At 38.2% G+C, this 27,918-nt stretch overlaps 1 protein-coding gene across 2 annotated transcripts in view; it reads right to left on the bottom strand.

Moving 5' to 3' along the window:
• CERS6 (ceramide synthase 6) overlaps nt 1-27,918 on the bottom strand; it is a 315,670-nt gene that overhangs the window by 128,190 nt on the left and 159,562 nt on the right. For both annotated transcript variants that reach the window (XM_027589370.2, XM_027589371.2), the window contains exon 4: nt 14,836-14,893. In XM_027589370.2, coding sequence (XP_027445171.1) covers nt 14,836-14,893 — 58 coding nt within the window. The remainder of the gene's footprint in view (nt 1-14,835; nt 14,894-27,918) is intronic.

Raw genomic sequence — 27,918 nt, 5'->3', positions numbered from 1 at the left:
CGTGATCCCAGGGTCCTGGGATCGGGCCCTGAATCGGGCTCTCTGCTCAGCAGGGAGCCTGCTTCTCCCTCTCCCTCTGCCTGCTGCCCCCACTGCTTGTGCTCTCTCTCCCTCTCTGTCAAATAAATAAATAAATAAATAGATAAATAAATAAATAAATAAATCTTTTTAAAAAGATATTTACTTATTTATTTATCTATTTATTTATTTAAGAGAGAGAGAGAGAGCGCACACACATGAACAGAGGGAGGGCAAAGGGAGAGTGAGAGGGACATGAAGCAGATTCCCCGCTGAGCATGGAGCCTGAGATCATGACCTGAGCTGAAGTCAGATGCTTAACTGACTGAGCCACCCAGGAACCCCTCCCCAAACTTTTAAAACAAAAGTGTTCAAAATAGCAAAGTAGCATATTTTTAATTTCATTACTCAAACTCTAACTGTATTCTCAGCAGGATATCAAGCACTATGGGGAAATACACTGGAGTATGAGGTCCTGTCTTGAGCTGCTTTTAGAACTGGATGGAAATAAATTTGAGAGCACACAGATAAGACACCTACTACTTAAGTAGGTGTAATGATATTGTATGATATTAATAATGACAACTCCTATTGATCAAACACATTCCATGGCTCAGGGACCAAGCTAGCTAGTTTACATACACACTATACAACCTTACAAAATATAGGATGCACTGAAGTAGAGATTTAAAGGGCTGTAAGTTACAGGTTTTCCATGGTAAGGGGGATCTGTGAAGAATCAGGGCTGAAGAATCATCTTTGGATAAAGATGAGGAAGGTCATTCTAAGTAAACCCAGTGATAAAAATGTACCTGGCCTGCTTAGGGCAAGAATAATTGGAGCAGTGGAAAAACATAGAGGCTAGGGGACTGTTTTTTTTCCTACTTTTCTCTTTGTCAGAAGTGCTGATAATCAGAGGAAAAGCTGGGGACCGTGTTCAGTAGAGTTTTTATAGAAAGGTAGGGCAGAAGCCTCAAGAATAAATCAAGAGGGCAAAAAAACACAATGGAGAAAGAGTAGGCTCTCCAATAAATTATGCTTGGAAAATTGGATATTCATATGAAAAAAATGAAATTGGATCCTTCAAAAAGTCGACTCAAAATGGATTAAATCTTTAAAAATAAGATCTAAAACGATAAAACTCCTAGAAGAAAAACCATAAAACTCCTAGAAGAAAAAACTGTAAAACTCCTAGAAGAAAATCTAGGGGAAAAGCTTCTTGATATTGCCCTTGGCAATGATTTATTGGTTAGGACACCAAACGCACAATAAACAAATAGGACTACATCAAACTAAAAAGCTTCTGCAGGGCAAAGGAAATAATCAGCAAAGTGAAAAGACAACCTACAGAATGAAAGAAAATATTTATAAATCATATGCCTGATAAAGGGTTAGTATTCAAAATATATAAGGAACTCCAACTCAATGGCAAAAAAAACAAAAAACAAATTACCAGATTTTAAAAATGGGCAAAAGACCTGAACAGACATTTCCCCAAAGAGAAGGTAAATGAAAAGATGCTCAACATCATTAACCATCAGGAAAATGCAAATCAAAACCACAATGAGATATCACCTCATACCTGTTAGGATGATTATTATCAAAAAAAGCAAAAGATAAGCGTTGGCAAGGATGTGGAGGAAAGAGACTCCTTGTGCACTGCTGCTGGAAGTTGGTATATCCACTATGGATAAAAGCATAGAGATTTCTCAAAAACTCATGTGACCCAGCAACCCCACTTCTGGGTATATATCTGAAAGAATTGAAATCAGTATCTCAAAGGGATAACTGCATATCCATGCTCAATTGCAGTATTATGCACAAAGGCAAAGAAAACAGAAAATAGGAAACAACTTAAATGTTTATCTACAGATGAATGGATAAAGAAAATGTGGTATATAAATACAATGGAATACTATTCAGCCTTAAAAAAGGAAATCCTGCTGTTTGCTACAATGTGGATGAACTTAAAGACATTATTCTAAATGAAATAAGCCAGACACAGAAGAACAAATACTATGTGATCCTATTTTATATAAGTAGAAGTGGAGGGTAGAATTGTGGTTACTAGGGGCTCAGGGAAAGAGGAATTAGAGAGGTATATATAGTTTTACTTATGTGAAATGAATAGTCTTAAAGATCTACTGTACAGCACAGTGCATATAGTTAACAATACAATATTGTACACTTAATTTTTTTTTTTAAAGAGAGAGCACGCAGTGGAGAGGGGCAGAGGGGGTGAGACAGAGAGAATCTCAAGCAGACTCCATGCCTATTGCAGAGCTCAACACAGGGCTCCATCTCACAAACCTGAAACTGTGACCTGAGCCAAAATCAAGAGTCAGATGCTTAGCCCACTGAGCCACCCAGGTACCCTGTACACTTAAAATTTTAAGATGGTAGATTTTATGTCAAATGTTCTTATCAAAAAGAGGGAGGGGTGCCTGGATGGCTGTCAGTTAACCATCTGACTCTTGAATTCGGCTCAGGTCTGGATCTTGGTGTCATGAGTTCAAGCCCTGTGTTGGACTCCTCACTGGGCATGGGGCCTACTTAAAAAAAAGAGGGAGAGAGGAAACTTCTAGAGATGACAGAGGAATTTAGACCATCAGATATGGTGATGATTTCATGGGTACACAGTTATCTTCAAACTCATCAAATTGTATATATTAAGTATGTCCAACTTTTTTGCATGTCAATCACACTTCAATGAAAAAAATAATTATAAATAAATAAAGTTAAATGTCTAAATGAAGAGGACACACTGATAGATATGATACCTACCTGGAATTTGAAAGTGAGGATGTTGAGGCAGAGAAGGAAAAAGCACTACTATTGGGGAAGGAGAGTGGTTTGAGCAATCATGTTGCTTGCTGTGGGTTAATAGGAATAGTAATGTAAATATCTGGTGGTTAGGCTCTGGGTGCAAGGACTGAGGATGTAATTTCACAGCAATTCATAGATGGATGAGGCCTGAGGGTGGGGGTAATTGAAATGACTCTCCATTATCCTTCCCAACTCCCATCCATTCACCATTTTGAGTATATGGAAGAAAGGCAAGGAACACAGAGAAGACATGGAGAAAAGTCAGAAACTTAAGTTAATATGATATAAGACTATAGACTGAGGTCAGGGAGGAGGAAGGATGCCCCTTCCAAACAAATACCAGTATCTTTACAAGGAGGACATGCAGGGGAACTAAGCCATCTTTTCTCTAATGCAAGCCCAGTCCTTCCCAAACACATTTCCAGTTTTATTTTCTGATTTCCCCTTCTGTAATCTCAAACAGACCCTGTATTTTTCCAGTTTTCCCATTCTGTACTCTTCATCTAAGAATGCTTTCACTATCCCCTCATATCAATGTCATACCATTTATTAGGGTTCAAACTAAATACTACCTCTTTGAGGTTTATTCATTTCCCTCATTGAATTCCTTTTCCATGCTCAGGAAGAACCCTATACTTGCGTCATTTATTACAAACTCTAAGTATTTATAGAGTTAAGAGAAATCTTAACTCCTCTGCCATATTATAAGATCCTTAGAGGCAAGAACCATGGGTTCCCTCTCTTGTATCTGTCACTATGTCTTGGTATAGTAGATATTTAATAAATGTTAGCTAAACTGAATTAAATTTCTATGCTACTGATGATCCCAGGGAAGGGAAGAACAATACTAACATTAGCTCAAGAACTCAGACTGTCTTGCTAACTTCTTTTTCCATGATGCTTAGAATAATCCCTATCAAAGGGCAGGTGCTCAACAGATACTGAAAATGAACAGAGATCAGTATTTCCCAGTGGTAACAGACAGAGGCTCTTGAAAGAACCATGAATGGTATGCCCTTTAAATAACAGTCTTTGATCCTCAACTGCCTTGTGCCCACATTTCCACTCAGCAACACATAGCAACTGCTTATATGGCAGCTCTAGGATGATCAGAAACCATTAAGTTTTTTAATTGAAGTATGACTTACATACTTACAATAAAATCTAAGTCCATAGACATTCGATATATGTTTACATATGTATGTACCTATGTCACCATGACCTGATTAAGATGTAGAAAAGCTCCAGCACTCCAGCAGGCTCTCTCTTGCCCACGCCCTCTCCCCCCGCCCCAGCCCCCATAAAACTACTTCTATCAATATAGATTAGTTTTGCCTGGAAAAAGTTTATCTTATCCTTTCCATTGTTCACTGCCTTATGGAAGTGTGAATTCCTTGAGGCCAAAATGGCCATCTTCTCTGTCCTTTGACTAGTCATTCGAAGGTAGATGGTACACTTTTGCTAAAAAAATCCTAAGCAATAACAGCAATGGATTCCAGCAGGCAGGCCTATTCTCATATGCATTAATAAAGGAGAAGGGCACAAAACTAAGCAAAACACTAAACTATATGTCCACTTTACGGCACACTGTAGCTGACCCGGTATGTGGATGCTCTCTGAACCAGTTTTTTTTTTGGAGACACACGCAGAGCTGTAATCAGAGCATGAGCTAGTCTGATTGGGATGCCCGCTGCTCTGCTCCACATCAGATAATTGTCCTAAGTACCCATACTCCCACCCTCAACACACAGACAAGACTGAGTCTTCCCTGAAGAGACAGAACACCAGTTTTAGAAGCAGAAGTAGAGTATCTCATTACTTCTCCCAGAACGCTATTGTTTTTAGGCAATGAGCATCTGGTTTGTTTCATTACATTTGATGAGGAAAATGATTTATTATGATGACCATGGTAAGTGAAAACCATGAGCTCTCAGATTTTATTAAAACAAACCTTGGTAAGAATAATGCCTTTCTTGTTGAATTCAGTAAAGGATCTTTCTTTATGTCAGACGATGATTCAGCTAATGCAGAGTGAATGTGCAGGTACAGATTTTGATACATGGATCAATATTTCATATCAAATTACCTGAACTCTTCTGAGAGTGACTAATCTTCTGTTCCCCATGGAAACAGGACAGGAATGCTAATGCAGTGCAGTTCTGAGGCATTGCCCTCAGCCAGAGGAAGCCTGTAGTTCTAGCTTTGTTACAGCATATATATGAAGACCAATGTTGTTCACAGTTAAGTTAAGCCCTAAACTTTTGAGAGGTGTAAGTCTATGCTTTTAGGGGACTAATAATGAACATCTTATGTAAATGAGTGTTATTTTAGTAGCCTCTGAAATAGAAACTAGTTTTTTATTTTTAGACTTTCTACAAAGTTGACATTTTATTAAGTGAGCTGAAAAAAATAAGATTCATGGTTTGATCAAGCACCAAATCCACAAACCCTTGTATAAATAATTACATAAGAGCAAGTATCACTTCGTAACACTTGTCACTTGTACTTGGGAATCGACACAAGTATTTTCTCCTCCCTACAAATCCACTTCAGCCTCATGAGCTCCTGCAAGTCCTGAAATCTTTCTGCCTTACCACCTGCAGGAAGCCGTTGGTGTGAGATGTCATTCCTTCAAGACAAAGCCTGAACACAAAGCAAAGATAACCTGGGTAAAAAGACTTCTCAATGCATTTAGAGAAAATTATGCACACCCAAAATTAAACCCTTGCATCTCATTAAATTAAAAAAAAAACTATAAGCTATAACCTCAGTGCTGATGAAATGGTTTTATTATCTGAATATCCTAATTTTTCCTAGGCAGTGAACAATTTCACCTAATGCACATTCCCCTAACTGTAGAGCATACTGAGTTGTCCCAACCAGCTTCTTACTGTGAATAGTGTATTAATGGTTTGTTAGTCACACTGTAGAAAGTAAATATGTATCATAGAAGGGGAGAAAAATTTGTATAGCATAATTACATAGGTTTATGTAAAAAGGGAAGATCTATACCCAGTCTGAAAATTAGCAATTTCTGTTGCAATCCAAAAATACCAAGAATGCAGCAAGGCACAGATTCTCAGCTTTGCCGTTGTGACTTTATTTGCAAGTAGATACATAAAAACAACAATGCTTAATTTGAGCCTTTTGAATACAATCACTAAATTTAACTCTGTAGTCTTAAAATATATATATATGTATATATATATATATACATATATATATATATATATATATATATATAGTCATATAGTCATAGGACACAGCCTTCGCTTTTTCTTGTTAAGTGGTCAGTCCTTATGAGCACAGTAGATTCACCGAGTCAGTAATGAAGGCTGGATACGAGTGAGCCACAACGTCAATGGGATCTCCATTTAAATTCCAGCCCTCCTACTGACTAGCTCTATAACCTAAGATAAATAACTGATCCTTGGTTACCCTTGGTGGATGAGAAGTTATGTTTCACAACACATGAAAAATGAACACTATGTGATCAGTATCATGCCTGGCCCATACTGAGTCCTCAGTGCAGCATAGCTATCATGACTTTGATTATGATGTGATTATTTTCAGTGATGCCAACTGTTATCCTGGTCATGCACTAAGCCAATAGTGTTTCCAAGTCATTAACCCACACCAAAAGAGGTGGGACTTTCATTATGAGAGTGCTAATGGAAGGAGGAATTCAGTTATTCCCTGACACAGGCCACATAAATCTGCTATGAAAATAGAGCTTGAATCTCTCCAGAATCCCACTGGAGACTAAAAAACTCCTTCAAAAGTCAGTACTAGGACATTCTCAGGCATCTGGGTCAAGATGATCACATAAAGGGAGCCCCTGGGAGAAAATTCAGGGATTGGGGCAGCGAGGACCAGGCAAACATGGACAGTGGGATTTTATTAAAATAAAACTTCCGTATCTCTTTGCCATTTAAGTGGAATTCAACTTTTTATTTTCTCCTTTTTAAAAGTTACAACTATAAGCTCTTTCAAACCCAAGTATACCTAAAGTGATGCACATTTCCATTCTAATGCCCATAACTCAGGGCTAATATTTTTAATAGAAAATAAAGTAGTAAAGACATTTGAAAAAATTAACTATCTGCAGTTCTGTCTTTCTAAAAGAATTCATTTTTATCTATTACTTTCCATTTATCTATATAAATGTTAATTATTTTCATGTACAGTTCTACTAAGCATTTTATTAGGACTATAAATAATATGGTTACTTTACAATTATTTTTAATTGATTACATGTTATTTTATCATTTTGATAATAATTTTAAAAATTCTATTAATATTAGACATTAAGATTGCTTTAAGTTATTTGAATTTGCTGTAATTTGTGTTGCATGTAGTTATGTATATATACATGCATATGTATATTTTTAAGTTGTATTAAATAGCTACACACATGTATTTTTTGCCCCTGTATAATTTTTTGCTCAGAATACATTCATAGGAGTTGAACTGCTGAGTCACTGTCTATGAACATACATATGGTTATAATTCTGCATCACCATGTTGCTTTCTCAACAGGTCATACCGGCTTGCCATAATTATTGACTATTTCAAATTCTTCACTGAATTATGGTGTATGAACTCTAAAAATGTTGTATTAGTCCACATTACTGATTCTAGAGATGTAGCAATTAAATCCCAGAGAGATGAAGTCACTTCTTCAGGCTGCAAAACTGATTAATGGCAGAATTCAAATTAAACCCAGGTCTTCTGACTATTTCTTCTGGGTCCTCACTGTATCATCTTATCCTCAGTTTCCCACTTGCCTCAGAATGTTCTCCTCAGATAGAATGCCAGCCACAAGTCAACAGAGAAGGGCAAATGACAGGTATGAGGGAAATCAGAAAATATTCAAGAGGACACATGTGGGTAGAAGGAAAAAAGGAAGATACAACAAGAATCACAGAAGGACAACATCTCAAGGCCATTCCAGATCATTTCCATTCCAGAAAGTGCATTTACCTAGTAGTAAGCATCATGCTTTGATGCTTGGGATCTTACCGCTAGAAGTGGCAGTAACACATTTAAAAGTTTCATGTCAAAAAAAAAATTAAAAATTAAAAAATTTTAAAAAAGAAGTTTTATTACAGGATAGTTAGGCATTCACAGCCCCCAACAGAACCTACCTCTTAATCAGTAACAATTAGTGGTATGTCTTACACTTTCCAAGTATTTTATAGCTTCCACAGCAATCCTACACAAAAGCTGAGGAAGTGAGGGCAGGCATCATTTTCTCATTTTACAGATGAGAAAAATGAGTCTCAGAGTGCAGTGGTGTGATGAAACATAATTGGCAGAGCCAAAACTACCACCTCAATCTTGACTTCTCCCTCAATGTTCTCCCACGTGACGTGACTTTTATTTCTTAATAAGGTGAGTTTACTAATTAAAACAAATATACTTGAATTGCTGGATTTTTAAAACTTGTTTTCTAAGTTGTGTTGTTGTTGTTGCTGTTTTAATGGACTCAGAAATTCTAAAGACCACATGTCTGGCTTCTATTTTTGCCACAGGCAAGTCGATTCATCCTTCTGAAATTGTTTCTTCTTTTGTGAAATGAGAAATTTGAGATGGTTGATCCTTAGGGTCTATTCCCAATGTTCATATTCTATGTCATCTGCAATTCTTACAAAATTATTTGATGGGGCCATTAGGTGAAAGTGAAAACTTAGGGAGAACTCTAAAAGTCAAACCTCCTTCAACAAGGGACATACTCCAAGCAATTTCAAAATATTTTAAATGACACAAAGAACAAAATTTTAAATGGAGACATATTCTAATGGCTAGACAAATTTTATTTTCACTGTTAAGACAGGCAAAATGATGACAAATTTGCTGTTTCAATTTTAGAAAGAGTCCAAGCTAACCAGTAAGCAAAAGAGTACACCTTGAAGCATGATACCATGCAACATTTTGTGGCCTTGTTGGACTTGGAAAAGCACACCAAATGAATAATGAAACTATGAATAATGAAACAAATGAATAATGAACTATGCCTTCATTCTGAGCAGACTGAGACTGCCTAAGAGGATAGGCAAAGTGCTCATTTGGCCAAGATACTACTTTTCAATGACGGCTTTTCACCCCCTAGTCAGTCAAGAAGCCAAGAGAGTATGTGGCAACTTGCATATTTTTTAAATGTAATTAATTACAATGAGTTGTCAGAGTACATAAGAGAATGCAGCACTACAGGAAGGCTGGGCTACTTCTTAAGATATTGCTTCTCCCCCTCAGAGCTGGCCCTCTGCAAACTTCAATTCAGCTGGCTCTTAGGAACTGGTGCCTTATGGTGTTGAGCCTCTAAGAAGCTCTAGAGGGAGGCTGGAAGACTGCAAGAGGAAGATGGGATGTGCTCCTTTCTCTTCTGCTTCCTGTTCTGGCCACCACTTCTCCACTGCCCTCTCCCCCCTTCTCCACTGCCCTCTCCCCCCACGCCCCCAGCAATGCATCTTCACCCCAGCAGTGAAATTCCAGTGGCAACGGCAGCTTGCAGTTTGCAGTTTTTCCTTATTCCCACAGCCAGCCTCATTGTGGTCCTGCAGACTCCAGCTGGTCAACGTTCCCTCTTTGATGTCTAGCTCCACGGCTCCTCCTTCTACCTTCTAGGTTCTGATAACTCCACCCACTTCCCATGAGCCCCGGGTCCTCAGAGAGGTAGCTTCTTCCTGCCATTACTATCTCCATGATACCTCCAGGGCACTGCTCATCCCAGAATGTACAGAGTGCCAGTCCTTGAAATGTTTGTTACTGTTTCACCAGAATGTAAATTAACTATATCACTAAGCACACTGTTTAGTTCAGCTGACCTTTTCTTCACAGTTAGCCTTTCTCAAAAAAGAAGCAGTTAGTTGATCTGCATTCAGGTCAAGCTCCTTATCTCATTGCAGACTGGCAGGAAAGAGTCAGCAGATCAATTACTTGGGGCAACACAGTCTTAGTGGTTCCCCCAGTTAATGTTTCTTTATATTATAGTCACTCTTAAAAATAACTCCTGTGATTTCTGTCTCATAATGGGACCCTGACTGACACAGAAGTTAGGTATAGGTAATATTTTAGTAACTTGTATTTCATTATATACATACATGTGTACAAAATGGATTGATATAAAATGTACCATAGGATCAAAAAGTTGGATATACATTAGCCTAACATGTAGATTATAAGAAAAAAATATTTACCTAAGTCTCAGTTGCATGCATATCTACATTGCCTTCCTGTTTATTTTAAACAAATAAAGAAACTCAAAGAAAAACATTCAAAGAACTCCACCCAATACAAACTTCCATCTACAAAGGAGAAAAAAAGGTAACAGTAAATGAGAGGTACTCTATTTTTTAAGGCTTGAATGTGGTTTCTTTTAGGACTTAGGAAGATGTGTTAATTTGTATGAGTACATTGTGTGATACGAATTCAGAGCGCCTAAACAAATTCTGGGTTTTCTTTTAAAAAGCACCTGTCACTGCCAGTCATATTTATGGGCAGAGTTGCTTGTGTCTGGCAATTATGGGAAAAGACTATTGAGATAGGCTTATCTTTCAACTATTTAAATACTTCCTACTAACCTAGCAATAACTTTACCTAATAGCTCACTAACGCCCCTGTAAAGTCAATGTCTTCTAGAGTTTGCTTCATGACCAAAGTTAGTGCTATCTATACAGGGGGTTCTAGGCTGAGAAAGTAGAAAACAACATATAACATGTGCATACCTGAGCATTATCACAGCACTATAAAATATGAAGCTCATTCTTTTATTTGTCATCATGAAATTACAGAAAACATTTTGTTGATTTCATATAAATGAACACACACATACTTTACAGGGTGTCTAGAAATTTTGAAAATACAGGGCCAATTATTTCATTTTTTATTATAGAGCTATTCATATGTGACTATATAGTTTATCACCCAAACTGGGTCATTTTGAATACAAGGGAGAGGTAACTGCCTAGGACCCTAAGATAGATTGTATGGTTACCAAACTCATGTAAGAAGTCAGCCTCCAAAGATGCATTTACATATCAACTAAAAGAACTATGACATAATGGAGATTAAGTCAACACATGTTAAGTAAAATGAAAAAAAAGTATGATAAATAGTACTCTGTGCTTCTAAGTATCTTGCATGTAAATACGTAATTTCTACGTCACATAGAGTCTTATTCCATGATGTATCCTTTGACATTGCTCAGAATAGCTAGAATATTTGTAAAAATAAAGCACACATGGCAATCCTGAGATTGTGCCTCTTAGATCTTGGACTGCATTTGCATGAAGGCCACAGGCTGCTTGCAACCAACTGCTGAGCACAACAGGAATACTAGAGTGAGGCCATTTCTAAGAAACATAGGTCTCCTCTGATGGAGACTATGGCTCTGGCACTCTCCAACTGAACTTTCTTTAGAAAGGCAGGGCAGTCTTAGAGATTCACCGAACCTTTTTTCCTTCGCTCTCTCCCACACTGGGGGTCAGTCTTACACTGGGGTCTGAAGGCTCTTCCAGCCTCCCCCAACACCCTCCCCATTTTTGCTCATAACAGGTATTTCCCCAAATCAATTTCTTACACATTTAATCTGTTCTTGGTATCTCCCTCTCATGGGACTCAGACTAAGCACAGATGTTTATTGACCTAAATCTAGTTTATATGTATTCTAAATACAAAGAATATTTTAAAACTGAGGGCACTTGAATCAGTCACATTTACACAATGAAACTCTACTATATGTGGTAAACCCAGAGAAATATGTATACTCTCCCTATAGGATTAAGCCAATTCAAATTGGAAAAGTTAACAGCATTTAATAAAACTTCAGTGTTCAGCCTGAATGTATTTCAACATGGCAGAGAAAACCAAAGCTATTCTCATACTAGAGACTGATTATCTCCTAGCCTCATGTGTAAAAGGAGGTGTTCAGATGATACATGTGACAACTTCTACATCTAAAATTCTATGGTTTCCTAAAATTACTTATGAATCAATTTGTTTTTATTTTTTAAGATTCTCTATCTACTGTTGTGGGTGCATGGTGCTCTGCATTTGGTAAATATCTCTTTAACTGAATCTTTAACAGAATTTCAGGGTAGAAAGGGTTCTAAAGTGACTTAATCCATCCTAGGAGATGATATGCATCAGGTTCATTTGACCTAAAGACAGAAAAAAACTGTACAGTGCAAGCTGCTCAGGCATTTTTCTAATAGCCCACGTAAGAATAAACATTTTTAATGCTGGGAGTAAGAAACAGCTGTGGCCTCTCACCTCTTAAAATCGGTTCACTGCCTTGTTATTTTATTAAAAACACTTCAGAGTGTTGTGAAAATTTGAATTACCTTGTTTTGATTATTTCTGATGTTGACAATATACATTTTTTCCTCTTGGGTTGGATGGGCAAACACTCTGTCCATTCCAAGCAAGTTAATAGAAGATATATTTTAAATATCCATTAAAGTAAGTATTTAAGGTTCTATAAATGGTAACAATGACTACATGAGGTCAAGTTAGCTAACTTAACCAAAGAAGGAAGTCATTTGGAAATCATGCTGAAGTTAGGGCAGGCTGGTGGAGTGGAGAAAGTATTGGATTAAGAGACAGCCGTGCATGTTTCATTTCAGATTCAGCTTTTTAATAAACTGTGTGACCCCTGAAATGCTACCTACCCTCTCAGGATTTCTGCTTCTCCAGCTGTGAAATAAGAGGGTTAGACAAGATGGCTTATGAAGTCCTCCACAGCTGCTTTAGTCCCACGGATTCTGTGTGCACTTTTCTATCACACATGATGACTAACATCAAACTACAGACTCAACCAAAACTGAGAGCTTCTTAGTATTAGAGGAAGAAACCCCAAATGTGAACGATCTGACAAGAAGAAAAAGATCTAGTTCTCTTCTCATTTTTATTTTATTTTATTTTATTAGGATTTTATTTATTCATTTGAGACAAAGAGATACAGAGAGAGAACATGAGCAGGGGAGAGGCAGAGGGAGAGGGAGAAGCAGGCTCCCCGCTGAGCCAGGAGCCAGAAGAGGGGCTTGATCCCAGGACTCTGGGATCATGACCTGAGCCGAAGGCAGACGCTTAACCATCTGAGCCACCCAGGTGACACTCTCTTCTCATTTTAAAAGCATTTGTTGTAACTAGATGCAGTATGAAAGGGAACCAGGATAGGGGAGCCTGGGTGGCTCAGTCGGTTAAGCCTCTGACTCTTGGTTTTGGCTCAGGTCATGATCTCAGGGTCATGAGATTGAGCCCCACGTCTGGCTCCGCACTCCGCTCGGAGTCTGCTTGAGATTCTCTCTTTGCCCCTCTCCCTGCTCTCAATCTCTCTCTAAAAATAAAGTAAAAAAAAAAAAAAAAAAACAAGAAAAGAAAAGAAAGGAAAGGAAACCAGGATAATTTAAGGAAAAGCAACTTCCAAGCAAACATTCCACTGAAGGGCCCTCTTACTGCCTTCTACAGAGCCATTGAGGACTGGAGGATAAAAGCTGTTCTTGTTCCCTTCAGTCTGTTGGACAGAGAGAAGCAGAGCTAAGTGTCAAAGTGTTTCCTGCTCTGATGACAGATGGCCAGGCTTGATGTAGAAGGGCTAAAAGAGACCATATCCCACAGAAGGGCAAAAAAAAAAAAAAAGTGCTCCTGGCTCTCACCATTTCTCTTAACCGTCAAAGCCCTTCACCCACAGAACCCAACATGAATTCCAAACTTTGACCTCAGGTAGCAACTGGCCATTCCCATGAAACACAACTTTCCCTTGTCAGCTGAAATTCCATCCAAAGCTATTTCCTATTCCAAGGTAATGACGTTGTAAGCACGTTGTAAGTCATTCTTTCCAAGTAAGTAAATTTGAAAACTAGGACAGTAGGGTTCCAAAAAAGGCAGTTTCTACCACATTTATGTACCCCAGTTGAGAATTTGTTTGAGCCTTAAGAATGAGGTTCATTCTTTTAAATCTATTCAAGGGGTCTCTGGGCCAGGTAGCCTTAATTAAGTGAAAAATAAGCATGGTTACTAAAGGAAAAGACAACAAGTAAAAAGCATAATCCCTCTAGGCAAATATGACATTGGGAAACAACCACTATTTATAATAGAATTTGCCACAGGCAGATAGCATCTTATAACTTAGACTTTTGAAAACGCATTTGCAAATTTTCACATCAATATTTACATGAAAATTTACCAGTAAGACATGACACTTGGCACAATGCCTTACTTTGGAAAACATTTTCTACTTAACAAAGATAACATAGATTTCACTTTAAAGCTTAATACTATAAACTTTTTAAAAAATCATTTCCAGCCTCCTGCCAAATCAGTATTATTAGTACGTGCATGACTAAGAGAAGCTCAGTCTTCCTAAGACTTGAACTTAAGCAGCCTAACCCGTTAGTAGTAGCATTCAGCATTGAAATAACCAGGAAGAAGGTTATGGCAGCCTTGAAGAATTACTTTCACAGATAAAGGTGCCTCAGTTTATGCAGGAATAGCAAAAGAGCAGCAGGGGAAACAATCTAGGAAAGGAACTCCATTTTCCAGCAGCAGCTGGTGTTGCCGTGTTAATAGCTTTGCAAGACACTAAAACATAATCTTTGTTGGTGAAGATTATAGTGATAACACACATTGCAACAACTGATTTTTTCAATTGTATGACGTGGAAACTCTTCACTTCTTTCAAAGCATCAGAAGGATTTTAAAGGGCTCCTATGGCCTTAAGTAGTAAGTAACAACTACAGTGGTCAGGGGGCATGTAACATCTTTCACTGGCAAAACAAATCATTTTCAAAGGTATTTTTGGTATATACCTAAAAGATATTTACTATAAAGGATAAACTACAAATATTTTTGTTAAGTCAAAGAAAAATGCACAAATATTCTTTGGAAGCCTGTTACAATGATTTAAAATACTACTCTGTCGCACATAAAAAATAAGATACAGGCCTACAGTTACATAAGAATTATATAAAGTAACTTCGCAGATCCTACCTTTTTTAGGAACCGGACTCCATAGGTAAATACATAAAGGGAAAATGAAAATCTCCACCTGTAGAAGTTTAAAAAAACATTCTATGACATTCAGTTTATGTATTTCACAGTATAGTATTCTGAAACATGTGAGTGAAAAAAAGTCCATTAAATTTGCCAACCCCGCCCCCACCCCGGGCCCCACCACTCCAACCAGGGATTAAGTTTAATGGGCAATTTCAGTGTTAGCTAAACACATGTGCATGGTTTCCTGCAAAATCTTAAATATTAATAATTCATAACAAATTTTCTTCCAGTTACTGTATTTGCCCATCTGTTCATCTTCTCTCTCCAACATGTGCATTTCCTCTTATTAATCGCTCATGAAGGAATACAGTTCAACAATACAAAGGTACATAGATTGTTTTGAATTCCTTGTCTAATTCAGATATTAATAAATAAGTTAACTGAAGTTCATACTTGTTTAAAAAATAAAAGCCTTGGTATTTTTAAATCAGGTAAGATTTTTTCCTTCATCTTTTAACAAATACTTATCGACATCTTTGTGGATGTTGCTAAAGGAACTCACTTGGAATCTAAGTTATCCACCTGATATACGACTGTTAACGACAACCTTATACCACCCCAAACCATACATCTAGCTGTTAGTTGGACTTTCATTTTTTCAGTGAGGAAAAACATTTTTGGTTCTCTTTCAATTTTAAATGATTCAATGTTTAAGTCTTAAAATATAAGACTTTATATGGACAGTGGTGATGTTTGCAGGAGGAAAAAAAAAGTTGAAGCCCTACTTTTTACCCTATACAAAGATGAACCGCACTTAGATGTAGGACCTAAATTTGAAAGGTGAAACTGTAAAGCTAACAGAGGAAATTGCTGGACGAGATCTTTGCAATTTGGGAATAGCCAAAAACTTCAAAATAAGACCTTCAAGACCTCAACTTAGGAAGAAAATTCATGCCTTTGATATCAAAATTAAAGATTTTGTCAAATGGCTTTCATAGATAATAAACAGATAATAGATTAGGTTTTTTTTTTTACAGTATCAAAAATTACTGGGACAATGGAACACATTAAATATGAATCTTAAATTAGACATCAGTGTTATTTAAATGTTAAATTTATTGAGTGGGGGAACTGTATTACAGTCTATGTAGGAGAATGTCCTGTGAAATATTTAGTGGTGAAGTACCTGAAACTTTAAAAATCTGTACATAAGACTTTGTATAAAGACTTTATATAAATTATATAAATTACATATTATATGTATATATGGTTTACCCTAGTACTCAATTCCCAATTTTACTTCTTATATTTTCTGGGTGTGAATAGCTATGCCTTTAAAGTTTCATAATTAGCATTTCTGAGGTTATGCTGTTAGTAGTTCTATGGGTTACAAGTTATAAATGAACACAAGGGAGAAAGGGGCTAGTCAACTTCAATCTGTCAGGAGGCAAATTGCTTTATGTGTTTGCAAGCCAAGTAAAATTTTCAAATAAGGTAAAAAAAAGGCGGGGAGGGAAGGGAGGGAGAGGTGATTTTAGGAGATGACTCAAATTTTAGACAAAATATTCTGGAAAAAAAATGACAGCTTCTGAAGGTAAGAGGAAAAGAATAATGATGGGGGGGGGGCCTCTGAGAGCTGAGTAAGGCCCAAGAGCAGACACAAATGTCCCTCAGAGTTTCATTCCTGGGCTGACTGACCTTTCAAACATCCTGGAATTCAAACCAGAACTAACATTTAGAGAAGAGCTTTGAACTTCAGGGTTGAAAATCTTCAACTAATAATTCATAAAACTGAATTCAGGAAGAAACGATAAAAATGGATGGAAGCAGTATAATAGTTCAACGAAAACTTGCAAATGATATAGAAAAGCCCTCTTGTAAGTAAAGTTGGTTCACTTACTGCAGCATCAAAGTCAAGGACTTAATTTTAACCACTTCTCCGTTACTGATTTTTGGTGGTTGTGGATAAGAGTTGTCTGTATGTTTCCTTCTGGATGTACAAATTCTAGATCAGAACTGAAGACCAGGAACCAGAGGTGACGACCACAGGGTCCCATGCTTGGTTTTAATGTTTTGCTGGCACTATCTTGAAATTCTTCGTAATTGTTGAACAGGAGACCCCACATTTTATTTTGCACTGGGCACTGCAACTACATAGCTGGTTCTGATTCAAACACACAGAATCTCCTAACTTTGGGCAAATCTATTATTCTTTGACCTCAGTTTTCATCTCTATAATGGGAGAGCAGGTTTACAGTACACTCTTTTGATATTACAACCCAAGGATTTGGTGGCACAAGTAAGCTCCACTTCCCAATGTATGAAACCAACCTACTTCACGCATATGCAGGTCACTTTTCTGGCCTCTGAAGGCAAGTGAATTTGCAACTCCCAGATTAAATGATTTACAGCTGTTTCAGCTCTAAAACTCCTCTGTTAGTAGTCAGTGATCAGGCAATTTTATGTATAATAAAAACTTTATGGAAGTCATTGGAATTCCTATAATCACTTAATGCACCTACCTTTTATTCCCTCACTAAATTGACCCAGTTTTCCTAAAACCTAGGTTCTAATACAGGACACCAATGCCTCCATCATTTGAATAACAATTTGTGATGAACAATTACAAGACAGAGCTTATTTCCACAAAATATCGGCAGGAGGCAAAATTTTCAAGCATTCTGCCACATGCATAATTTTTTTGTGTAGTTTCATATAAGTTACAGTTTTAAATGATGTCTAGCTACAGTCTTCTGATGGATAGCCTCCACCAACTTCCCACTAAAATACCTATAAAACAAGAGGTAAAGGTGCGTGCAACTGCAATATATATATAAAACCTTCAACCTACTGCAAGAATCAGAGAATTTCATGGCAGAAAACAAACAATAAAATTAGATTTTTAAAATGTAATTCAAGGCAGAGAAAAGCAAGCTATGAGTCCTAAAGGAAGTAGGAAAATCTTAGCATATCTCCCTTTCTCTGCTTTCTACTATCTCGGATACAAATGCAACAATCTGTATGGTCAGAAACCTGTTCTCTATCATGAATGAGGCTTTTTGGGGCAGAAGGAGAGTCCCCCCACCCTATCATTTAGTGACTGCTACTTTTCAAAGGTAAGTGGGAAGAAAGGGAAATATGTAGCACCCTGGGGTTTCACTTGCAGAAAGGCAGATTTAGAGACAAGATGATTTATGGTGATGTATCTTCTGGGTGTTGGAGTCGTTAAATAATCCACATAGAGAGTATGAAGAACAAGGCATTAGCAATTGCTGCTTTATATGAAACTCTTCTAGACCACTGAAAATAGGCCAGGGCCTGCAAACGTCAACTGCTACAAGGTCTGAGATCTAAAAGAGGACTTTTACTAAGGAAACAAGAGGACGACAGAGAGAGGGTGGGACCCAGGGCAATCCATGCACCCTCTCTGTGAGCAGGTCTAAACGGATATTGCCAAATTCAGAAACGAAAATTAGAGCTAAATGTCAACATAGGTCTACCAAGAAGTAGTGCATAAATATGGAAAGAAAAGAGCATGCTAAAGAGTCAAAGACCTGTCTCCTAAAAACAACTCCCTAGAGGAACCACATGTAATTTTTAGAAAAGTATTTGGCATTGTTAGTACGATACAAAAAGACATATCCCTTAAAGACCAAAGTAGAAAGCCATAATCAATAAAGGACTACTGGGTATGATAAAAAAAGAATCTAAGTGAAATAAAGAAGCAGTACAAAGATTCTAAAAATGAAGTGACAGAATATTACCCACATGGGGGGAGAGAGAAAAATGGAGATGTGTACTACATAAAGTTAAATCATTGATGTAGAAGACAAACACCCCCATATGACCAGAGAAAAGAACCAATAGATGAAAGAAGGCTAGATCTGAAGGACCAGAAAAATCAAGTCTAATTATAGTTGTTTCTGAGAAAACACGATTGCAGAACTGAAATAGAATAATCAAAGACAGTAAAAAAAGAAAATCTGAACAGAATAAAAGAGGACTAAATTGTATTCAAATAATAGCAATTAAAAGCCACATTCTGACAAAAGTTTTGAATCCTTGGGTTAAAATAAAAAAAAAAAATCTTCAGTACCAGGCATAAAAGCAAAAACAAGTCAACACAAAAATCAAATGAAAGTAAGCCACCATCAAAGAAACAAATGTCCAATTGGTCTTAAATATCTCCTCTGGATTACTAAACTACAACAGAAAGAGAAGACTCAATCAGAGCTAGCCACTGCCAGCCAAACTGCCTTTTACTTGTGAAGGGATAGGAAAAGCAGTCTCTCATAGTCCAAAGCTCTGAAAATACAGTGCTTATTAACCTGTACTAAAATATTCCTTAGCTTAATTCCAACCCATCAAAATACAAATAAAAATTAAGAATTCAAAAAGCCTAATTTTGGAATAAAAGAACTAGGGTTAGCAACAAAAATAACTGCCCTAAATTTCATGGCCAAATTAAATGCTATTGCCCTTCAGGGACAATGTAATTAATATAAAATATTTAACAATAACCAGCGGATAAATCCTTAGATTATACTAATGAAAGGAGGGGATGGAGAAGTGAAGCATTAAACTTATTTGTACAGAGAAATTTCAAAAGACACTGTTGTTACAATAATAATAGAAATATAGTTACAGAAGTTTTTTTTATTTTATTTTATTATGTTGTTAATCACCATACATCACATCATTAGTTTTGGATGTAGTGTTCCATGATTCATTGTTTGTGCATAAGACCCCGTGCTCCACGCAGAACGTGCCCTCTTTAATACCCATCACCAGGCTGACCCATCCCCCCACCCCCTCCCCTCTAGAACCCTCAGTTTGTTTCTCAGAGTCCATAGTCTCTCATGGGTTCGTCTCCCCCTCCGATTTCACCCCCTTCATCTTTCCCTTCCTGCTATCTTTTTTTTTTTTGACATATATTGCATTATTTGTTTCAGAGGTACAGGTCTGTGATTCATCAGTCTTGCACAATTCACAGCGCTCACCATAGCACATACCCTCCCCAGTGTCTATCACCAGCCACCCAATCCCTCCCACCCCCCACCACTCCAGTAACCCTCAGTTTGTTTCCTGAGATTAAGAATTCCTCATATCAGTGAGGTCATATGATACATGTCTTTCTCTGATTGACTTATTTTGCTTAGCACACAGAAGGTTTTCTTAAAAACTTAAAGCCTGGTTAAAGATGGTAAAAATAAATGACCTCTGTGCCTTGCATGAATGTAGCACTAAACAGGCAGAAGAGGAATTTTGTGAAGCATCAGTTCCCAAGGCCACAGAAGAGAGTGAGGAACGCCCTCCTCCCCACCCCCATTTTAGAGGCTAGAAAACAGAAAGTAAGTGTCAGGCTGGTTAGCAGAAGCAAAAAGCTGGATCCTCAGCTGTCAGTGGAGGATGCCAAGCACCACAGAATGCCAGGAAGACTCCTGAGGAGACTCTGCAAGTGTATCTACTTGGAAACAGAAGCCTAGGGATTAGCTCGCCCAAGGTGGGGTTACTACACTGTTGCTAAGTGGCAAAACCAGGACACCAGCAGCACAGACTCTAAGGCCCCCTCTCAAATTCCACAGAATTACAGTGCACTTTTTTTTTGCCTCGAGAAGTCAACGTGTTCCACTACATTTGTTTGGACATGGAAATTTTACATCCATCAAACCTGAAAATTAGAATGGAAAGCTAGTAAAAACTACCACCCACTGAATCTGGTTTATTGTTCTTATACAACAAGGCTGAAAGGGTTCTTTGTTAAAATCAAGACTAATAAAATGTGCCATAAAAGTAGGGAATCAGAGCGTTGACATCCTGTGTCTTCCTGCCAGGTGTCACAAATGGGGCACCAGGATCCTCAGCTACAGGAGGATGGACAGGGAAAACATCCAGAGCAGCCCTGGACCTCAATTCAGCACACCGTCCCAGACAGAGCAAGGCAGGCAGATGGGGCCATTTTCCTTTCTTTTCTTTTCTTTTCTTTTATTATGTTGTATTAATCACCATACATCACATCATTAGTTTTAGTTTTTGATGTAGTGTTCCATGATTCATTGTTTGCATATAACACCCAGTGCTCCATTTTGCTTTCAACAATTATGGAGTACTTCCTCTATTCTGGGAGCTGTTCTAAGCACTTTACAAATAGGAAGTCATTTAGAGAAACTATTCTAAACAACAAAATAGATACTCTTATCACCATGCCCCCTTCTCCCTTTTTGTAGCTGAGGAAACAAGTACAGAGTGGTTTACTAAATTGCTGAAGGTAACATAGCTAGTAAGGGAGAGAGCCAAGACTGGGAACTAGGAGGCAGGCTGGTTCCAGTATCCCAGCTCTTCACCATGAGGGTATGCTACCTCTTCCTCAACTGTACACTCTTGAAAACTGAAGACAACGTACTCAGCTAAAATAGTGTTTTAAACCAAAGAGACATTAATGGACACCACATAATGAGAATAGTCTCTGTCCTGATGAATAGAAATTGGCTGCCTGCAAAACTGGACACAGGGAAGGACTGCACTGGTGCTTTTATTCAATACCAGGGCAGCTAAAATAATACGGAGCTTGTCAGCTAAAGTCAACAGTAATTACCAGGGGACCATTCTCCATCTTAGCCAATCATCCTCTCTACCAGCTGAAATACTATTCCTCCTTCAGGATTAATGTCAAATGCTAGTTAGTCTCTGAATCCACCTTTTCTGAATGGTGCAACAGTGAAAGCACTTAAGTCTCTCTCTGATGGTGTGTTCTTTACCCCTCTACCTTATCTTTGACTGCAGCCACAAACCTCTGATTTGCTTGTGAGTTCCAAGTAGGCAAAACAGAGTCTTATTTGTCTTTGTATTTCTGATAGCAAACATAGTGTTTTGCAAAGAACAGCTCCTAAATTGACGTCTGAATTTTTATTAAGGGTATAGGTACTCCCTTTATTTATTTTAAAGTTAATTTTAACCAAATGAGTCCATAATCTAATAACGTTATCAACTATTTCTAGGAACTGTGCAAAAATATAAATAAGAAAGGGGGAAGACATGTCAAATGCTGCTAATGCATTTTTAAAAAAGATTTTATTTATTTATTTGACAGAGAGAGAGAGTACAAGCAGGGGGAGCAGCAGGGAGAGGAAGAAGCAGGCTCCCTCCTGAGCAGGGAGCCCGAGGCGGGGCTCGATCCCGGGACTCTGAGATCATGACCTGAGCTGAAGGCAGATGCTTAACCTGCTGAGTCACCCAGGCGCTCCTGCTAATGTAATTTTTTAAATGATCAACATAGTAGTAATTTGGAATCAAAGAGAGTCAACTCTGGAGTAGCATACATAATAAAAAATATTGTTACCGAGTATAAAACTAATGTACAGAGCACAAGAATTTAGCATATATTCCTTTAATTATGAAATGGAATTCATTACTTTTGAGACATTTCTCATTTTAACGGTTCCATCATCTAAACACAAACAAGGATTAACTCATTTCCTCTCAAATACATGAAGAGAAGTGAAGTAGGGCTTATATCTTTCCTTCCATAAAATTTAAGATTTAATATAAATCATGCCACCATATCTTGCAAATTATTACAAGTAAAATTATGATAGATGAGCAGAATATATTTTGAAATAAATTAGTATAGACTTTATTATATTGATACTTTAAAATACATAAGCCCACCCTTTTACCTCAAAGCAGAAAGTAGATTAAATTCCTGTTTCTCTACTAGAAACTCAGAGCTGATGACTTTGCTAAGGTATGAACAAAGCTACAACCTAAACACATTCGTACTTTATCACTTCTTCAGTCAAGTACAAATGGACTTCTAAAAACTTTCAAAGGGGTTTCTGTATTATATCTGACATATTCACTTCTACAAAGTTTTGAAATGAAGTAATTGTGGTTTCAAGCTTATCAGCAAGTCTTCCTTACAAGGTGAACAGTATTTCTACGTGCTAGGTTTTCTTTGAGGATCACCTATTTATTTTTAGAAAACAACAATAGCCAGCATTTCTTGAGCACTTACTTTAGGCGTGGTATCATCATTAAGAGTTTTGTATGTGGTATCTCATTTACACTTTATGAGAACCATATGGGGCAGATGCCACTGTCACCTCCATCTTGCAGATAAGGACAGGGGACTTAGGTAATTTGCCTAAAAACACGGGTAGCAAGTGGTGAATTTGGTATCTGAATCCAGGAAGGCTCATTCCAGAGACCACGCTTCTCACTACCGAATATTGCCTCTTTATTTTAATACAAAAATTAAAATGAAACTTTTTTTTTTTTATTGTAACTTTCCTCCACAGCTTGCTCTCTCTCATCACATGAACACAAAATCAGTGGAATTACTCTGACAGCTGCCCACCTCCATTGCAGCTCCTCTGCTAAGGCAAGAGGGCAAATAAGACTTGCTCTGTTGTCTCTTCCTTCCTCTGCATAATGTAGAGCACGTGCTCCAAGTGCAATGACTTAGCCAGAATCCTAGTCATAATTGGTGTTGTGAACATGTGCTGCTTACCCTAAGTGAGAAAACAGCTCACCAAAGGCAAGTGTTTGGTCTTGCCAAACACTGGAATATATCCGTGCATACAAATCAGAGGTATCCATCCCCCATTTTTTATTTCCTTGAAACTGGGGTTGCTCTTAACAACTAGAGAGTCCATCCACACCCTTGTTCCACAGATGAGAACACTGGGTCCAGAGAACTGTGCCACTCCCCTACATTCTCAGGTAACTTGGTGAAAGAACACAGGTGTCCGTCCTTGTTTTTCACACTAGGTCTCCTTCATCTATATCTTGTGGCTCTGTGGCCTTAACGTCAAGACTGGAAATGGATGACCACACCTTAAGTTTCAGAGAATACTCAGCAGGTACCTGACATACTGCCTATGCCCTGAGGAGGCCAAATAATGTTCATTAGTGTATAAATATGGAGTTTCACAAATTAAACCAACACCTAACTTTTTTACAAAGCCACAGACTTCAGAACTCTATTTGGGGGACTGGTTGGTTGGCTGGATTTTTGGTTTGTAGAACAAAGTAAGGCCTTTCGATTAATTGGCAATTATAGGTCTAACAAAGCCATCGACATCACTGACTCATGTTAATGATGCAGACACATATTTCTCTCTTGCTCCACAGGCTTTTAGCCAAACTGCCTCCATCCAAGGATTAGTTTTCTTTTTCTTTACCTTCAGGGTACAGTATGTGGAAGTGGGTTAGGGATAGACCTAAGACTTAGTTAACTAATGATAGGTTCCACCTGAGAATATTTTTTTTAAGCTGTAACATGACCTTTTGGTCAGTATTCTCCTTTCAAGCTGTTACTGGGATACTAACTTTATTACTTGCATACAATAGAGATGTTCATCAACAAGGGAGAAAAGTAAATTGACTTTAGTTTGGAAAACATGTATCTTAAAGAATAAAATGAAGGGGAGATGAAAACTGCCATTTTTTGGAAACTCTGAGATATAATCTAAATTCCCAGATTAGCTTTGGACTCCTAGTTTAGGAGTCCAAAGAAATACGCTAGTTAGGAGAAAAGATGTTACTCGTCCCATGGACTGATTACACAGACTTGAGTTTTAGCCTCAATGCAAACATTTCCTGAAATTATTGCTACTTCCATCAATAATTTACTCTGTGACTCCAAATGGTTTTCCTCATTTGCTGAACGCTCAGCTGTTTCTGTTTGAGAAGCAACAGACTTATCAATGCAAAGTCACTGAGGCTGGAAGGAAGTCAAACCTATTCACTTTTCATTCTCAGGTCAAATGTGAATTTAATTTGAGCAGAATAGTCTTCACTAAATCCAGTCGGTTAAGCGACTGCCTTCGGCTCAGGTCATGATCTGGGAGTCCCAGGATCGAGCCCCGCGTCGGGCTCCCTGCTCAGCAGGGAGTCTGCCTCTCCCTCTTTCTCTGCCCCTCCTCCTGCTTGTGCATGCTCTCTCCCTCTCTCAAATAAATAATCTTTAAGAAAAAAAATAAAATAAGTGTTATGTAAAGCTTAGTAATTTGGAAGGTAATGCTATGTATCTCATGAACATATATATATATATATTCATATACCTACGCACACATACACATGTATGCATGCCATAAAAATAAAGAAGGAAATAAAAACGCCAAATTCAGGATAGAGATGCTCTCTGGAGGGTGGAGAAAAAAGAGGGGTGTCCAGGAAACTTTAGCTGCTTCTGTAATATTTTAATCCTTTAAAACAGTATTAGAGAGAGCTGAGTGGGTCCTTGTTATATTAGTGTCTGTATTTTAAAATATTTCATTAGAAAGAAGATAGTGTGAATAAGAACTAGGCTCAGTAAAAACACGAAATGACTGTCTTTCCCCTCCCCCACCCCTGGAAACCATGAAGGACTTGTTCTTCATGCCATCGCCCCAAGCAAGCTGCCTTTCCTCAACATCATAATTAATGGTACTCTTTTCCTGTCATTACATTTCTACTTTTAGGGCCGAACTGCCATTGGAAATATCATTTGCATTGTATACTTAGTTCTAAATCTACTGTGTTCAGTTTCTTGGATTTAACTACTTTGAATTTGATATTTTTCTTATGCTTTGTTCATAAGCTCTCTTAGCGGTTACATTATAGTGACTCTTTCTTCAATTTTGTATTGGGGTCTATCCTTTTCTCTCCAGGTTGACCTCTCTTGTCAAGCACCTGGCAAGGTAGAGTTCAGCGTTGCTGGTGTCGGTCTCTTCCCAACACCAGTGCCAGTCTCCCACAATCTGCACAAAACACACGTGTCAAAAATCAGGGTCTACAAATTACACTTCTGTTAGGTCATTCTGCCTATAAAAGATTTCTCATTACTCCCAGAATTCCCTTGAGTATAGACTCAACTTATAATTGTGAGCTCAAAGTCCATTTGCTCTCAAATTTGAATGGCCATGATTTGTGGAAATCCGAAAAAAGATAAATAAGCATTTTCCAACGAATACTTGTCTAGGATAAAGATTAAAAAAAGGAATAAACCAAGACTGCTCCACTGTTGCCAAAAATAAACTCAGTCAATATGACTTTGGAGCATGCCCTTGCAAACGTCACACTTCTTAAGCATGTGGTTGAGGCAAAACAGCCAAATATTTATTATCATCTAGAGTCAAACTAATGTTATGTGTTCCTTGAACATCAAGTGCTTTCATAGTCTCTGTGTGATTTTTTCTTTATATGAAAGCACACTGAAGACAAAGAGCCATTTGTTTAGCACTGATGCTGTGATTGCACAGGAAAGCAGAAAACAGGAACTAATGGTACTTAAGTTTTCAAAAGGTATGTATTTTGAGTTTAAGAAATGAATCTGACCTTTGCTACTGCCCTGTTTGGTATGAGTTTTGTGCCACAGGCTCTAATCCACGTCTCATAACTGGATATGGGACTGAGCGGCAGATCTGTCTCAGGAATATCATTGGAGACCTTCGCTTTCCCCTAAATCCTGTGACTCCAGTATAAAATGTCTTTGGTTTCCTCATCTGAAAATGGTGACTAAAATACGTATTTATCAGAGTTGTTAGAATTCAATGGGAAGGGGAAAAAAGATGAAACAGAGAGACATGGGCAGGAATGGACCCTGTTGCTGACTGGGCTCATTCATAATTTATTTGCCCTGACGTACCAGTCTCCCCATGCAAACATTTAAAATTGTATCTTACCTCCTGCATCTTTTTTTTTTTTATCTTTTTTCCTGCCCATGCCCACCCTACCTCTCATGCCCCAACTCCCTCAGCCTGTTCACTGCCACATTCTCCTCCTGGACTTTTAAATTGTCTGTGAAGAATATGTATTTGTACATATAGATATAGATGTTTATGTATGTGTATGTGTGTATAAATAAATGTATATGTGTATATACATACATGTCTATGTATGTGTATATGTGTGTATGAATACAAGTTAAATCCACGAATGTCAAGGATCTTCCAATCAGAAACAAAGAGAGATATGTAGATTTCTGACCTATTATCTTCTATTTGGAAGGAGGATGTTCTTGCGCCTTCCTCTTTACAGAGAAAGACATCATCAGATTAACAATCTGTCATCACTGAGGTTTTTCCCCCAAAAATCAGTCAACCCGCCCTCCTGCATAGCAGAATAAGCCATTTCAGAAAACTGAACCCAGTTAACACACACAGTGAAATTCTTGGCTGACCGGCTGACGCCATGTGAGGTGCATGCTGATTGAAAGAGTCATGAGTGGGCCACACACCAGCTACCTTCACATGGCAGCACCTCGTGTATTAAATAACTAGGACCCTCTTTTCCCTGTGAGACGGGGATGAGGTGAGAGTGAGCTGTCCACTTTCATGTGGCAACATAATCTCTCCTCCCAGCTAGGATTAAATAGAATTCCACACTAACTGCAAAGCTATTCTTAGAAACGAGAAACAACATGAGACAATGGGATAAGCATGAGATCGCCCCCAGATCCCTTCAGGGTGATTTTGGACAAGCTCAAGTCTCTCTTCTGGGGGAGCAAGGAGACCTTTAAGGTCTCTCTGACTTCTGAAGCTTTGAGTCTAAGTCTTCTATTTTGAGCCTATAGTCTTTGACAAAACTGGCCATTCTGTTTTGCTTAAATCCCTGCTGCTCTGCTCTTTCACCCTTCTCTCCCACCTCGCTGCCGCCCCTGCCTCCTGCACAGACTGCCCGTGCTCCTCTCTGACATCAGTGACACCCCGGCTTCCGTCCTTAGCCTCCTTTTCACTCCAGACGCTCCCTGGAGCTGAACTCACCCATTCCCTGTCCGCTGTGCAGTCGCTACATCTAACCAGCTTCACGACCCTGGACAGCCAAAAGGCAGACCACTCCACCAATACAGGCACCATGGATTCAAACTTCAAAATCAAACATGTGTTATCTTTCTTCCAGAAATCTCATGTGTTTCTGCTTTCCATCTCTGTCAAGGACATTATTATCCTCTCAGCGTCCTATCTTCCTGCCTCCTCCTCCTTCAACCACCATACCCCATCAGTCATCAAATCTCAAAGGTCTAACTTGGAAATGTTCCTTGCATTTATTCCCTTCACTCCACCCCCACTCCACACCCCCCACAAGTATCTGCCC

This window comes from Zalophus californianus, chromosome 3 (assembly GCF_009762305.2).
Source record: "Zalophus californianus isolate mZalCal1 chromosome 3, mZalCal1.pri.v2, whole genome shotgun sequence".
Taxonomy (NCBI): domain Eukaryota; kingdom Metazoa; phylum Chordata; class Mammalia; order Carnivora; family Otariidae; genus Zalophus; species Zalophus californianus.
The sequence above is the reverse complement of the archived record's forward strand: the minus strand, read 5'-3'. Positions and strand labels throughout refer to the sequence as shown.